The sequence below is a fragment of the Notothenia coriiceps genome, unplaced genomic scaffold, assembly GCF_000735185.1.
Source record: "Notothenia coriiceps isolate Sejong01 unplaced genomic scaffold, NC01 NC01_scaffold00000308, whole genome shotgun sequence".
NCBI lineage: Eukaryota > Metazoa > Chordata > Actinopteri > Perciformes > Nototheniidae > Notothenia > Notothenia coriiceps.
In genome coordinates, this window is record NW_011333009.1 from 68,893 (window position 1) to 86,163 (window position 17,271).

At 39.6% G+C, this 17,271-nt stretch overlaps 2 protein-coding genes across 2 annotated transcripts; one reads left to right on the forward strand and one right to left on the reverse strand.

Moving 5' to 3' along the window:
* Positions 1–39: 39 nt before the first annotated feature.
* LOC104941263 (beta,beta-carotene 9',10'-oxygenase-like) lies at positions 40–5,602 on the reverse strand. The gene is made up of 8 exons (XM_010766349.1): positions 5,486–5,602; positions 4,088–4,292; positions 3,800–4,011; positions 3,280–3,395; positions 3,027–3,129; positions 2,249–2,377; positions 2,001–2,161; positions 40–51 (listed from the first exon to the last, which is right to left on the reverse strand). Exons 1-8 carry the CDS (start codon positions 5,511–5,513, stop codon positions 40–42), a joined length of 966 nt encoding a protein of 321 aa, XP_010764651.1. The 5' UTR covers positions 5,514–5,602.
* A 2,253-nt stretch (positions 5,603–7,855) lies between these two features.
* On the forward strand, positions 7,856–16,503 carry LOC104941273 (sorting nexin-19-like). Its single transcript, XM_010766357.1, has 9 exons — positions 7,856–8,128; positions 8,292–8,342; positions 10,339–10,457; positions 10,575–10,668; positions 10,757–10,907; positions 11,259–11,382; positions 14,010–14,194; positions 14,695–14,782; positions 15,557–16,503. The coding sequence occupies exons 1-9, from the start codon at positions 7,856–7,858 to the stop codon at positions 15,675–15,677; spliced, it is 1,206 nt and encodes a 401-aa protein (XP_010764659.1). The 3' UTR covers positions 15,678–16,503.
* The last annotated feature ends 768 nt before the right edge of the window (positions 16,504–17,271 follow it).

The window sequence follows — 17,271 nt, forward strand, 5'->3', positions numbered from 1 at the left end:
TGTGGTTGGTTCCATGGGGGGGGGGGTGGAATAGTGGACTTAGAGGAGGATCTTCGGGTAACACAAGGAAAAATTGGTTTATATAGGAGTCTCCCCTCACCCCTCCCCGAGGAATAAAAAAGTAGATTTCGTCCCCACAGTTTGATGTTAAAGTAGTGTCCGGTGTAATCGTAATACCCACGTGAGTTTCCCGGCCAACATTGATATATTTATATTTATATATTATTATATTTTATTACATAATATAATGTAATAACGGAGACTTTAACCTAATAATAGCCTAATCCTATTATTGAATCATTAATTGATGCAGACTTTCGTCTTCAGATCCCGGTTATAACGTGTTAGAGAAGTCACACGTACCAGTGTTTTTGCTCTAACGTAACACCCTGTACATCAATATACCCGTGGACGAAGACTATTTCACCGGTACATTGGTATATTATTTGCATAATATAAGAAACGTTTCGAGAACGCCCGGGTGTATTTTACTTCAGAGAGCCACGGTCTAAAACCGGTGCCCGGAACTCAAACTGTGAAGAGGGACTAGATTTCAATGTCTGTCTCTTAGTCGTGAAAACTTTGTCCCGAGTTTGTCTTCCCCTAATACCTACGACGTTTACTAGACAAACCATAAACCTCGGTTTGTGAAGTCTTTTCTGTACAACATAGACTTCTGGGATATTGTATAACTACTTTTTGTGAATACTTATCCCCTTGGAAAAAATTTGGACCTAGTAGATTCTCACTGAAAACAAAGCGTCCAATTCGGGCCACTTCATGTGTGTTTCGGTAGAGGTGGAAGTAGTCTAGTTGCGGAAGCTCCTCCTTTCCCAAGGACTACTAGCTGGAACACGACCGCGCTGCCACCTCGGTAGTTGTTGATAGAGTAGGATACACAATCACATCTCAAGTAAATACCAAACATACAAGATAAAATAATAACAATAACGGAAATAAAACATAACAATAAAAAGAAGACGACGAGAGTGTACACTCTAAGAACACGGTGAAGGTCCTTGAACTTTTGGCTACCGGAAACGAGGAAATGTGATGATTACAAAAGTTGGCTATTTTTATGTTTTGTACTAGACACTAGTAGTACTAATTAGGTTGAATACACTGTTCAAACCCCCTATTTTGTTTTGTGGTACACAAACAAAATTAATTCTTTACGTACTGTTTGATCATTCTAAAAAAAAATGAATAACGTACAAGGACTATAAACCGTACTTCACGGTTAAAAGAACTGTGAAAATATTTTTACGGCGACCTACTGGGAGAAGTATTCACGCGGGATAATACAGGAGGAGTCACTACTTGGAAGAGGTGATGTAGGGTGAAGTTGACGTTGAGTTTCTTGAACAACACTACGAGAGGTTTTACGGGAGGACCTGAAGCTGATCGTGGTCTTCGGCTAAGCTCACCGTCTTGTAAACAGTTTGGCGCTCGATCACTAAGAGGACTGCAGGTCACCAACGAGGTCAGCACGTTACTACGAGGAACAAGGTCATACCCTCGTTGAACCCAAGGGTTGAAATAAAGAACTTGCGCCTATTTCAAAGGCTACTAGCGTTCGGCAAATTGCACTTTCGTTTTGTTTAAGGTAAGGTAAAACACGTCAATTGGTTTTCTTGCTGGGTGTGACTCTTCAGTGGCACACAACAAAAATGGAGGGAATTTAAGGTTTGCGTATTTGTCAGTAGGACACACCACAGGTAACATCCGTGTTTGTGTATCGTCCCGGAAATGGTTACACAAGCTAAAACATCGTGATGACATCATAAAGTGGACAAAATCTGATCAGCTCATTTTCAGACAGGTTTTTATAGAAATGGATACAAAAAGAGAGAGAATCTTTGTTCCTGAAACTTTCAGAGTCTCTTTCCACAGAGGGGACACATGTTGATGTAGAAGAGACATGAAGAAGTGGATTTTGCACAATAGGTGACCTTTGAAGAAGTGAGGGGATTTCCCTGCATCTATAAATCACAACTCACCTCGCCTGTACGCTTGTCCACGAGATGGAAGACAGTTTCCTGTTTGGGATCCCAGTAGATGCCGTCGCTCAAAGCCTTCCCCCTCAGTTTAGCTGTGACTATCTTCATCAGGTCCATCTTTATTGGCTGCTCGATGAACACCACGTAGTTCTCTGACATGGCTGGAGGCAGGAGAAGGGTGTCATTGGCAGCTTAAATCGAAATAAAAACACCACAGATGAATAGTATATCCAGGAGTGCTGTCTCACCAAAGCTGTGGTAGTAGGAGGGATGGGACTTGTTGGCAGGCACAATGGAGCAGAGGACTTTGGCTCCTTGGAGAGTGTCTTTGGAGTCTGACTTCTCAGGAGGAACTCTGATGATGTTGTACAATGCTCCTGATAAATAGAATAAACAGGATAATCAGGGGTGGAAAGTGACAAAGTACATTTACTCAAGTAATCTACTTAAGTACACTTTTAAGGTATTTACCTGAGTATTTCCATTCAACTTCGTCCCCTAATTTGTTTGTTGTTTCGTCTGTCTGACTGTTTTTTGTTTTGTTTGTTTTACTCCTGTTTTTTCTGTAAAGGCGCTATATCCATTTAAGTTATTATTACTTTATACTTCTACTTCATTTCAATTTGTAAGCAAATAGTTGACATCTTGTTTCCATGTATTTACTTTGCGGGTTATAGTTATCAATATGAGAAATGTCTCCGTGTATTGATATAAATCAGCGCTGCTTGTAACAACAAACCATATGTAAGCATCTGTGCAATAATCAAAGCATTATTATTCAATAGTAAGCTCATTTTGACGAAAGCATGCATTTTCACTGAATCCTTACTATTCAAAACACTTTTGCATAACACCAAACATTCATTTTATCTAAATATAACTTTGCTGTTCTTAAACTCAACCCCCAGTTACTTCAATTCAACCAGAATTCTCTCGTTTTGTTCACATTGGAGTTTAGGAAAAGTGATATATATACAAACATTTTGTGGGTCTTTTATTTCTTTAATTTGAGTCAACTGGACCTACCTTTGCTTCCATAGGAGTTGCCCATATTGTAGGCGGTACCGTCAGGGTCATAGTGGGGGTGAGCAGTGGCTCCATTCACAGCAATGAACTTGCTCCAGTCTACCTACAAAACATAACAGAGCAAAATGGCAAGATGAGGATTAGGGCTGATATAACTGGACTATAAAGACAGATTATGTATATTTATATATACAGTATAAATGTAAAATAATGACACTGTTATCGTTTTCTATATATGGCTCCATGTTATTACCTTGTCCAATGTTTCTAAGTTTTCCGGGTTCACTCTATGCATGAAGTTTGTCTCCGTGCTGACATAGTAGTCACCTTTGTATTTCACAAAGCTCACACTTGCATTGTCCGTGGAGTCTGTAACAGAGAGAAACACACAGTATTGGCCTTTTCAAGGAACAAGAGTCTTCCTTCCTCAGCAGGATTCTTTTCAGCTGCAGTTCAGCAGGAATGTGAAATGTTCAGTGTGGGTTAAACCCTCTAATGTTCCCGTCTGCAACAGATGTTGTTATGTAATCCTCGTGTAAGCAGAACACTAGAGCTCCTCCCCTGGCCCCATACTTTCAGCCAAACTTCTTCCACTAGATTTACATTTTCCCTCTGTCTCTTGAGCTTCTTCTGAGACCACCAAGCTGCAGAAAGTGAAGCCCCACTCTCAGACAATCAACCCAACAAAACCAACTACAGTCAATCTTCATGAGCCCTCGCCTTTTGTCACAAGTTTTCCATTTTCTCCGTCTCTTCTTATTCAGTGTACTCACCCATCATCTCAAAGCGGGACAGGAAGCGCTGGAAGATGTTTTTACAGGGGTCCGGCAAAGCGAGGGTACCAAATTCTGACATCATGATGCGGTCCCTTTCACTATTCTTCCTGTAGGCCTCGCTGTTCAGGAAGCGACTCATGTAGGTCACCTGGCCTTCTGCGATGGTGAACTTATGCAGCATCGCCATCCCATCAAACCAGTGATTGTAGCTGTGAAGAAATGAACGCTTTAGTCAAACACGTTTAAAACACGTTATTTGTTTGTGTTGTGGTGCAGGTGACTCACTGTGTGTTTCCAAACTCAAACTTCCCCGGGCCGTTTCGGAGGAGGTTTCCTTTGACCCATGAAGGAATGGATCCTTGTACCTCAGTGCAGATGGGCTCTGGGGTTTCTTCTACAGAGCGCACCAAAGGCTCAATGGTCTCCAGCCCCTTCATCACGGTGGTGATGCATTTCTCGGCCTTGCCATTGTCAACAGGTTTGGCATCACCTGTCGGAAACACATAAACACTCAATTACCCTTATGGTTCTTACCTTGACTACAAGAACAATCGACAACGAAACTGATCTACAAACTCGATCATTTAGAGCAAAAGTGACTGCTAGAGTTCAGTTTGTGAGTGGGAGGAATAACTGGGTCAGAGTGACTTTGTTTTCTTTGGCTTCACTGCAGTGTTGGCAAACATCCTAAACAATTAGGAACGCTCCATATGTCAGATCCAGTGTCAGATCCAGTTGTTGAGCTCTCAGTCACGCAGTATAGGTCTAAGGAGTGGCCGTGAAACTAAAACAGAATAAATGCTTTATTGTTTTTTTATTATTCTTATATTCCTAATCCTATACATGTACAATATAGTAGCAAATGAAACAAAGAAAACACATGAAAAGAAAACTTTAAGAAAATGAGCAAAACAAGGCAAGTGTATTTAGCACGTCAACACTGGGTCATTCAAAGTGCTTTACAAAAAAACAAAAAAGTAAGAACAGTAATATACAGTGCAGCGGAATCACAATATAAAATGACATTTAAAAACCATCAAGGAGACTAAAATAAAAATAAAACAAGCTAAAAATAGGATAATACAGATATAAAACAAAGGAATCGTGCAGTGCAGTGTAAGATATGAAAAGTTATTGGGTAATGGTTGACATATTACCAGACACATTTTCAAAACTTCAGCAGAAATACAATAAAGTCAACCCAATGCACTCAACTCAAGAATGGCGGTGTACAAATAAAAGCCAACCTGTCATTGACCCCCATGAAGAGAAGAGTTATTGTGTATAATAATAACCTCCTATAGAGGAAGTAACGCAGGCAGTCTGATGTTTACCTGGTTGACATTTCCTGTATTCATTGCGTATGTACAAAATTGCATTTCCTTACGAGCAGTGTGGATCCAAATTAAACTCCTCTCGTATCATGTTTCATTTCTACAGACAGAGTATTTTGAAGAACACTTTGTACAGCCTGAGCGCCCATCATCCTGCTTTAGATCACAGAGTGATAACGAGGCAGAAACAGCACATGATGTTTTATTATGCATACGCAGAACATAGAAATAAGGTTAGGGGGATAACGGTATAATGTGGGGCGTAACATGCATCAGCGCTGAATCCATCCAAATGTGAATACGCAGTTTTCTCTGTATAGTAAACGGGTATTAAATGGAGCAGGCTTACCTGAACTCTCGATATTCACAGGAGGCATATCCTCGTTTATTGTGGATGGTTACAACTGCTGCTTTGTGACCGCGTCCTGCTGCACCCACATGAATATACTGTACAGTAAGTGCATGCAGCAACACTATTACGTAACACCAGATGAGGGGAGGCTGCTTCGAGCATGCGCAACCCAATTTCACGTGGAATTCGATTTTAGAGTGGCACGCTGGGATGGTTTATTATGTATTAGGAAAGAGCACAACAGACGATATATTTTAAGCATGCAAGAGAGGTGTGCATGTGTTGAGTGTCCCCTTACGAAAATGAACTATGGTATTACTATAGTATACTATAAGGGTTGTATAGTATCCTATAGTAAGTTTGTAGTAGTATTTTTCACCAGCTATCGTATAGAGAACCGCAGTGACGCGTCGTAAAACCCAGAAGTAAGTTTAGCATTTTTTAGCACTTCCGGTTCCTTCCTCAAAAGCAATGCAATTTTTTCCAAGGGTTTTGGGAAAATAGCTCGAAATAAGGTCTGTGGTTGACACACATTTAAGGATAATTCCACGTTTTGTGTTCCTACGACATAAATACATCAGCAGTGACCCCACTGGGATTTTGAAGATTACGTGTCCTGAAAAACGATGGTTGTTACCGAGTGGCTGAATAGGACTAAAGAAATTTGTCGAGGCCCGTTGTACCTCATTACGCCGAACACGTAAAACACTCCGCTAAGTTTGTTTTCCCCTGTGTTCTGCTTGAAAGCAGTACCTGCCTTCTTTAGTATCTGTATATCTATATCTGACCATTAGAATCTGTATTTTTGAATTGCCGTTTTTAACACCGTAGTTTTACAAATTATAGACTAATTCATTACCAGTGGTTTTCCAAATTTTACTCGCGTTCGTTTCGTTACGCAAGCGAAGCGCGTACTAGTTACTACGCATGGTTTGCTTTGCTCCGTGTGCAGCCACAGGATAAGATAATATATTACACACTTAGGATGACCACCCGCGCTGCTGGCCGACTGCCGTTTCCACATGGCGCCATCTTGCTAAAGGCAGTTAATCTCATTCAAACATTCTATTAAATAACCATAGCTTGCTCAATTTTCACCAACGGTTTTGGTTTTTTATAAACATCATAGATGTAGTTATGATACTGCTACTTATATCATGGATTTCTTATGAAAATAACATTAAGCAGATAAAGCAATAGCTATACACACACACACACACACACCACACACACACACACACACACACACACACACACCACACACACACACACACACAGGTATTTATATTCAAATATTTGCTGGTGTATTATTCCATTTATTTTATTATATTGTAATATTAAATAAATATAAAATAAAAATATATTTATATTTATATATAAAAATCGGTCTCATGTTACCACTCGCTGTAAGCCAAGAGTTGTTCATTTAGCATGCCTTAGCTTGAAAACAGGGACCACAACTAATGACAAGAGCATATGGTGGTAATATTATTAGATATTCCACCTTTATCAGAGGAAGAACCAAACCAACATAAAATGAGCTCACAGACAGGCCAGTTTCTGTCTCATTTATTCACAATTATTTTTGACATCAGATCTTCCATAACGTCCTAGTTTTTGTATTTAGTTTTCTAGATTGTAAATAAAATTCCAGAACACTTGAAATAACGTTACCCACTTCACAGCACGGTGCGCGAGTTCTTGAAGTCGGAAAAAAGCCCAAGAATAATATAAACTGTACCCTGTGCCTTGTGTCCTTCTGTAATGTCCATTTACTGTTGTTTGCTTGTCTTACCCGGCTGTATCCTCACTAAATCCACTGGTTTTAATTGTCCCCTATATTGCCCCTATTTGCCTGTAAGGTGTCTTGGGTGTTATCAAAGGTGTTGCACATGTTTTATTCCAGTGTATGAGTGACATAGAGCAGTGAGATGGACAGTGGTTCCAAACCTTTTTACCACCTCAAATTATATTGGGCTCTCCTAGTAACACCATCATAGACCTCCTGTGTACCAACGAGGTAAAGGATTTAATATACAAGCCATTGATGCTCTCATCTTGTTATTGACATTCCACATCAAATAAGATAAGATGGTACCTTTATTGATCCCCAATTTGAGAAAACATTTTAGTTAGTACAGAGCATAAGGGACAAGGCATTTGTAATTTCAATACATTAGAAAATAAGAAAGAAAAGGAAAGAAAATAAAGAAAGAGGGAAAAAATACACTGTTGGATTCGGCAGTATATTATATATAGATATCTATACATATTATGATATCTATAATATAATATACCATTAAATTAGGCATATGGAGATATTAATGTTAAATATTTAAATATTGAACAGATGTAATATGTGTAAAAATGTACAACGTGGGGTATATTCAAGGAAACTATGGAGCCAAAGAGTTATCTTCCAGCCAGAGGGTGATGTGTTGTACAGAGTTATGGCACTGCGGGCTGCAGCAGCCGGTTGGAGAAGGAGCTCCGTGTGACTGTCCAGCTGCCAGTGGAGAGGGTGGGTTATCCATGATGGGACAACCAGCTGTTTCAGTGGTCCACCGAGCAGAATCAAAGGGGTCCACCTGGATGCCGATGACAGACCCAGCTTTTCCTGATCAGTTTATTGACCTGCTGGTATCACGGCTCTGATGCTGCCCCCCCAGCAAGATCCGCCGGCAAAGAAGAGTGCACTAGCCACAACAGACTAGAGATCTCCAGCCATCTTGCTGGCACACGTGGAAGATCTCAGCTTCCTCCAGAAAAATAGAGTCTTGCTCATCCCCTCCTGTGCCCACAGCGTCCAACTGTTGATCCTCCAGCTTCAGCCATTTTCTACGTGCACTCCCAGGTATTTCTAGTTCCTCCACAACAGCCCAAATCCTCTCCAGAATGCACAGGGGTAGAGGAGACGGTCCTCACCCTTCTCGAAATCAATGGAATCTTCTCTGGTTTTGGCCAACATTCCGAATACTCCACAACATTAGGGCCTGAGGGTTCATCTTCTGCTCTTCTTGAAGGTGGTTGTGCTTCTTGTTTGCCTTTCCGGGCTTAAAATAAACAAATTAAAAACATTTAAGTGTTTAATATGTGCTGTATATACACAACACAATTATTTTCCTAACTTGCAGAAAGAAAAACAAAGGGAGGACAATTAATAACAATTTATAATCAATCCTATACAGCTTTGAATTCTTTTTGCCAATGATACATAACCGCTTTGAAGATAAGCCTTGGGAATTGAAAACTGTTGGTACAACACAATCTTTTTAAGCCGGACAGTCTGCCCGTCCTGTCAAAGTCTCACAACGGAAAGTGATCACTGCAGAGCAGGCCTGCACACAGGAATCAAATCGTCCTTTCTTAGACAACTTCCCACATCCCTCCCTCCCTCTCCGGTTTGGGAAACCTTAAAAACATGAGGAAGGTAACCAGATATATATATATGTCAACATTGTTCTCCCTTCTTTCTTTAACCATAGGGTAAGGACAAAAAATACACACCCGAAATATAATAATTTTTGGGGTAATTTGTATGTATGTATGTATACTTTAAGAATAAACCACCAATCTAAGAGTGAAAAAAAGGTGTCCAAAAGAAACACTAAGTAATTGTGGTAAAAAATGGTAGCACCTATTCTTAAACAGCGGGTCCACATCAACGTGTGGCCCATACTATTATCTCATAAGCCACACTGATCCTGTCATTGCGCATTTGTTAGGCGTTATAAAGTGTTGAAGCGCATCAAATGTCGAAACTGTGTCAACCTGTACCTGTCCAGAATAGAGAGGAGGCAGTGGAATTGATCGCGTGATTTTGGACCGCGGAACCAATGAGTGATCATTCAGGAAATGAAGCAGTTGCTGGTTCAGACGTTCCAACATGTCCACAGATTTGAAGCATTGCCTCTTGCGTCACGTGTAACGTGATTTGAAGCAAGCATTCAAATCCTGCTTCATGGAATTGGGAGTCCAGAGGTTGAAGCTCCCGTTACGAAGCCTCAGGCAAACTGCCAATCACTTGAACTTCCCCATCCCCTTGGCCCCTTCCTTGGTCCGATCCGTCCGTCTTTTCCATGCCTCCCTTGCAACTCTGTTGGTTCCCCTGTCAGTTTTGTCTAGATGCCTACCAGTTTTTTGGGGTTTATTCTGTTTTTCAAGGCACAGCTTTTGTTAAAGGACAATCATGCTATATTTGAATATATATTGTAGGGCCATACTATTAAGAACATGTCTGTGAAGTTTTTTTTCAATACCNGGGGGGGGGGCAGGAGCTCCAACAAGCCGTTTAGGACAGAGAGTGAACACACATACTATACAGAGATGCTGTATGAGAAACCAATATACAATAAATAATATAACAATATAAATCTATTCTAGTAGACCTCTACAATGGAATTATGATCAGTAGAAATGGCCATGACATGGGAACTTTAAGTTTCATGACAAAAAGCCCAATGGTTTTTCCGTAATCCTGGGAAGGGTCAAACATCTCACCAAAAAGTGTCTTTCCTGCCCTGAGTACGATTCAATTAATAGTTGAACATGTTTGTATATGTATTAAGCTTAAGATAGCCGTTTCTTAGCTTATTTTAGCATAAAGCACGTTGAAATGCTAGGCTAGCTCAGTCCAACCGTAACTGAATCTGCCCACCAGCATTTCTCTTCAGCTTGCTGATCAACTCAAATTCAAAGGTTTTATCGTCATATGCACATAAGCTACAGTGTAGACATGGCAATGACATTCTTCTGACCCTTGATGCAATGGGAATGATGATTTATGTACAGTCCTTTGAGAAATGTAATTATCTCCCGTCTTCTCTTCTCCAACTTGGTTTCAATTGAAGATGATGGAAAATGCTTTGGACACCTTGAAGACAGCTTTTCCTCACCCTGAGCCTCTCAGCCCAACGGAGGACCTTGAGGGAGATTCTGATGGGAAAACAATGGAGAGTAGAAAGTACAGGTGAGCGGTGTATAAAGGCTTTTGGAGAACCTAACACAGGGATGTGTCAAGAGAAATAGCAAATATTGTTGAAAAATATTTAAAAAATGTATTTCCATTTTTGTGTTTCTCACACAGCAGGAGGCATATGTTCCCAAGCAAAATTTCACCAGTTCTCAATATACCTGACCTGCACCCTAAAGTGTCGTACTGCTTTAGTGAAGGCAGCGCTGTAAGTCACTCTATTCACCACGTCCACCTGTGATTGATAAATGCGAGTTTAAAACAAAAACAGCTGAATGTTGTTTTGCTTCTCACAGGTCCTCAATGGTATGTCCCTGTCTGGCCTGGAGAACTTTGTCCAAGAGCAGGAGAGACTTTTATGTGGTTTGAATGGCAAAGAGGTAGCCAGACTGAAATGTGAGAAGCCCGGCAAAGACAGAAAGACTTCTTGGAAAACTCATGGCACAGGTTGATATTCAAACAGCAGTATTTGTTTTTATTTGTATTTTTGTATTTAATTATATATGTTGCATTGTGGGAGGAGCTCGGGTCATAAGAGTTTCAATGCCATTTCTACACTGTAGCTTATGTGCATTTGACAATATAACCTTTGAATCTTTGAATCTATGTCCGTAGAGAAACCTCTTATTCATTGCTGTCCTAGAAAAGCAACGTGCAGTAACTTAGCTTGACCACTTGGAAGCAGCAAAACTCCACCGTGTGTTTAGACTTTAGAGAGTTCCTAGAAGTCAGAATATTCCTGAGTCTGTGCAATATGTCATATATGATTGTAGGTGTTCTCGTTGTTGTGTGTTACAGACACGGCTGTGGCAGACGTTGCTTTGAACATTTTGTGTCTGCTGATGAAGGATCAGTGGAGCTGGCTGTGTACTGAAAACATACAGAAGACCATCAGACTGCTGTTCGGCACCTTCATTGAGAGGTACGACTTTCTCTCCGCTTCTGTATACCTCTGAAAGGTGATTTTCCTTTTTGAGTAAAAGTACATTTTACTCAAAAATAAAAATGTGAGGCACTTTAAGATTTCCATTTCATGCTACTCAAAGCAGACCCCGAATGTTAGTGTCAAATGTTGTTTAATTTCCACTACGGTATTATTAACATTATTTTAAAGATTCAGATTCAAGATAATATTAAAAAAATATATAAAAATATTTAAGGTTAAGATAAAACTTTATTGATCTCTTATTGGAATCCACAAGCTGCCCAGCAACATATAAAGTAGTTAAAATAAGTTCTAACTTCATGAGCTACAACATTTGAGTGATGAACACATTATTGCATACATAATTGATTAGAATCTATAAAATATAACATAGATTATTTTCCCTTTTATACAGCTAAACATCCTGATGCTGGGTCCTCTTCTGGTAGACAAAGCACTAAAAGTGGTTTGTTGCACACAACTGTTGCATGAAGTTCTCTCAAATTTCCTTTAAAAATACAACTCTCTGTTTTAAATACAATGTTTATGCTTCACTGGTAATCTAGTATTACCACTGGGATTGTAACTACCACACACTCGGTGGGAACTGTGCTTTTGTAATCTCTAGTGTCCTGCTGTCATTATCTGATTATACTGGCCTCCTTTTTTGGACTTCCCATTACCTCTGGGAGTGTCAGGGTTCACTAAGCATGTCAGTAAATAATGTCCATTCTCCTGCTATGGTTTATAGATTTAAGAATGCATGCTTGTGTTGCTTCCCCCCCTTGAGTGCATATCATTGTTTTCTCCTAATCAATCAAAGCATGTAAAGTTAATTGAATTGCTTGTTTGTCTTAAAGGTCACCTATTATGCAAAATCCACTTTTTCCATGTATTTTATATACAAATGTGTGTCCCCTCTGTGTTAAGAGATTCTGAAAGTTTCAGGAAAAAAAGATTCGCTCACTTTTTGTCCTGATCCATTTATATAAAAACCTGTCTGAAAATGAGCTGATCAGATTTTGGCCACTTTATGATGTCATAACGATGTGTTTTNTGTGCCACGAATTACACATATGATGTTTGTCAATCTTAAAAAATAATTTCCATGTCAAAAAAGTCACAGTTTGTCGTAAAACTGTTGAAATATAAGACTATGAAAAATACGCAACTAGAAAGACTACAAATCCCAGAGTCCCGGTCCCGCATGCTGGCTCTTAGGAACCAACTAACTCCCCTTGTGTGTGTGTACAGCTCTCAACATGCCCAGACTTGGAGTGATTTTCACCTCTTTTAATACTTTTCTCCTCATTCTGAAAGAAAGAAGTGAAATGTGCCAACGTGACGGCCATCTTGGTGTGTGGTGCGAGATGGGAGTTGTAGTTCATTGAGCGGTTTCACACAAACAAAGTGTTACTTCACAGTTTTACCACACATTTTTATTTTTTTGACTTGCAAAATCATATGTGTAATTCGTGACACAATTCAAACGGGATCAAAAGATCATCTTTCTCTCGCCATTGACTTCAATACATACTTTTCAGAAATAAGGTCCCATGGAGCTCCCCCGGAAGGGGAGGGACTTCGTCTCTCTATACCTTTATTAGTCCCACAGAAGGGGAAATTTGCAGCGTTACAGCAGGAAAGAGCCACAGACAGTTTAGGTGTTCGCATATCANTGTTCTTTTTAACCAAATATCTCTCAGAGGGGCGTGGGGAGGGGCTCCTTATTTTCATCTAAAGTAACAGACAGAGAATCAGCACTTTGGAAACAGGGCTGAAACAGAGGGGATTATGGGTAATGCTGCAATGATCTGTTTGGTGTTTGGAGCCAAACACTTCAGAGACATGTTTTGTATATATCTGAGACTCAGGGACCAAGCAGTAAGGCAACAGGACACAGGAGTGGTTTAAATAAACTAGGGTTTTTATTTACCCAAAAGTCCACAAAAAACATCATAAAATAACTAGGCCTATAAAAGAGGACAACAGAAAATACCTCAAAGAAACATAACAGGTGTTAACTCAACAAAACTGACCTCTCACAATGAAAAGCCAAGGAACCTATATAGTGGCTTGGCCAAACCGAGTTGAACCCAAGGGATAATTAATAGTCACATCATACACAAAGGACACTGACAAAACCCAAATCCCCCCTTTGACATGGAAGCAGGTGGTTTGTCCCAATCTGTCCCAATTGGCTCCTTGCAGTATTTATGAGTCCTCAGCGCTCGGCCACACCCTTTGCTGAACCAAGAAGTAACCTCCCCCAATGGACATGGTAACTCAAGAGACAAATAAACTAATTAATACAAACACATACTTGTGTTAGCTGTGCTAAAATATTTGAAGTAATGTCAGATTACAATCAAATAAAGAGTTTACCATTTAAAGCACATGTGTGGTGTTAATTGGCATGTTTTAATGTAGCTGCACCAAAGCAAAACTAGTGAAGATGAGGATGCAGTGTAGTTGGTTTACCCTGTGTGGCTGTGGCCATCAGAGACCTATAATATATTGATGAAAAACAGTATAATAGGGGACCTTTAAACACTGGCTGATTACTATAGGGAACTCTCATGCAGGAAAGAACACATTGCATTAAACCACTCTTTCTGTCTCAGATGGTTGGATGTCGGTGTTGCCCACCTCACCAGTGCCCCCTGTTGGGTCATTTACCTACAAGTCCTGCAGGAAGCTGTTTGGCCCGGCGGCACGCTGCCTGCTCAACACTGGCCGGATCGCAGTCCTGCAGAAAGAGAAGAAACCAAGGAGCAATGTTTGGACTGTCTGATGCAGCTGATCCCAGGTACTTATAGCTGTGGGAATACTTCTTTAACCCTCTGGAGTCCAAGGGTATTTTCTCGATTTTTAGATGTCTCCTTAAATCTCCGTTTAAATGTACTTGTTATAACATGGCACCCCATGAGTAACATACCAAAATATTCAGGAAAATATGTGGTCTTGCTAGAAATGCAAGTCACTCACCTTGGAGCACTGTGTGATGAGATAATTAGCTCTAAAGCTGAACATTTGACATCTGATATTTGGACACTAATTTTCAGGTTAATATTTGTATTTGCAATGATGTCACTATGTTACAGAAGTAAACAAAGGAGTCCAATGAAGGCGTCTCAGGTATGGGGGAGAGAAACTCCCTCTGGAAGGAGCTTTGGGATTTTAGCCTTTGCGACCATTGACATGCACAAAAACCTATTTAACACACAACAGGAAAGGGAAAAGCACAACAGGGCCCCCTTTAATAGGTGTTGTCCTTTTTGATTTGTGTCCTTGTTTGTGCCCAAGCAGAGCTCATCACTGATATTCTGGGAAGTGAGAAGTACAGACTGAGCTTGGAGACCATGCTGGAGTCTGTACAGGATCATCAGATAAACAAGTGAGTCAACAACCAAGCTGTCGGGTAAACATGCGTAAAGACAGCTACACTCGGGAGCTGTAAAGTGTAAACAAGGCAGGAATGTCTCTCAAAGCTGTAATACTCTAAACTGTATAACTACAAGGGTTGTAACCATAGACTGTGTAACTATCTGTTTACACCTTAAAAATATCTGGATTTCAATCTTGCCGATTGTTGGCGTGTCGTTCACCAGAAGTTGTTGGTAATGGTCTAATCTCTTTCATTTTTCTGCATTAAAAGGTTTTCTTTTGCCATTTATACTCATCATACGTGTGTTTAGCTGCCAACACAATAGCATCATATGTTAACCATGTACCTGAAATAGTTAAATACGAAATATATATTTAAAATAAAAGGTAAACTTAAGTCTAAATTTAAGATATGTAATTGTCAATGGTCCTGTTTTACATGAATATTGGTAAAATGTCGCGAGTCTCTTTAAAAAAAGGTTTTGGTTTATAATAGAACGAGGCACAAATAAAGTGCTACTGTACAGCGTATTGGGTACAATCAAAAAATAATACAAAAATAATAATTCAAATCTAGCTTAAAATGACAAGGAAAAAAACATGTTATAAAAAAAGCTATCTTGGTCTTTAAGTATGCACTTTTAAGACTCTCCCTTTTAAGACTCTCGTGCCATCCAACACACAACAACAAATACAATATTGATTATATATAAACAATGCATTCATATCCCCTAATATCCATATAAGCGTCTGTGTTAATAACAGTCTGTGTGATTGTACGCAGGCATCTGATCTACTGCGTGTGCGACCTGCTGCTGGAGTTTCTGATCCCAGAGTCGTGTGACGAGGCCTTTCAGGGGTCTCTGCTGCACAAAGACCCAGAGAGAGACCATCCTCACATATGATCAACACAGTGATGGATACCGTGCTCAACATGTGTCTGAGGGTTATGATGTATTCAGTATGGCCTGCAGTCACTCGTCTGTGAGGGCACATAAAGATGAGAACTGTGTGATTATTTCTGGAACACCCGAAGGGGACACATCAGATAGATACAGTTGGGTGATACACTCAGCATAACCCAATCAATCATTAACTAGTGTTCCTATGTGTCATTGGCTCATGGGATCTATGCAAACAGTGTGCATTTGTATGAATAAATAGGCAATAAATATACCTACAGGCAAAACAGTCTTACTTTTGTTTCACATTTTGAATAGACTCTTTTGATCGTGAGCAGCTTTTGAAAAACACTGACTTCTTCCCAGACATCCGACCTTTGATGAGTCTATAAAAGTGTAAAGATTAACACCTCAATGCATGACTTAAGAAACCACAGTGAACCATGTTCCTTATGTATCTGACTTAAATGGGAGATTTAAAAGAAAAGAGGAAACAAATCCCCAGCATCTTCAGTATAATGTGTTTGTACAGGATGGACGCACACAACATTTCCAAGCCAATATTTCTATGATAACATTTTCAATTATTTAAAATTCAAATGAAAGCATTTTTCCCAAATATACAAAGTCAAATTGTATTCCTCTGTCATGCTGAATTAGGCAGAGCCAAATAAATATGGATATTTTGTGTATTTTTCTAACTTTTGTGAGTGCAATTTTGTTTTTCCTGAAGATGTCTGTCTTGTCATATTGTTCCCTTATCCCAATGGAAAAATATGTATAGTCTTTCCCATCAGAATTAGTTTGGTCTTTTATATCTAGTTTCTATCATAGCAAATTAACACTATATCATCAGTCAGATTTTATTGCTTGCAAAATGTTCAATCTAAATTTTACAATCATAAGCCATTCTTTTACATTTTTGAAATCGAAAAAATAATGGTCTTTTAAATGTATTTGTTAATAAAATTGTTTTTTAAATCTTGAATTTCCTGTGGGCGGGGCTAACCTTTGACAGGTGCGTGTGATATGTACGCTATTCTCACCTGTTAAGGGCCTGCTAGCTGGCAAGGTCTGAAACATTCTGAAATGAAAACAAAGACAGCTAGCTTTTAATATCTAGGAAAGATATCCAGAGCATGGTATTGAAAAAAAAAAACCAGGAGGGGAAAGAAGTACGCCACTCAAAAATGGCTAAATTACACGTCGTCCGTAAAGTAAAGTAATGCAGCAACTTTTCCCATCATGGATACTTCAGTTACCCCCAGTATATTTAACCGATTAAATGGATATAAATTCACGCCTAATGAACAGAGACACTTCTCAGTGCATCATTAAACATCTTGATTTTACAATCACTGGAACAACAATTGCAACAATTCTGGACAAGTAGGACACATGTCTTTTTGTAGATGTTGTTTTTTTATTATGTGAAAATTGTTGTTTTCGTAACAGAATGTGCCGATCAGAAGGACTTCATAAATAGGATCTTAGGAACACTTAGCACAACCCACTTCCTTTCTCATGATTTCATGGGCTGATACTGGCGTGCTCCCACCTCCTGTGTCTTGGGACTTTACTGGCAACCAGAGGAGAC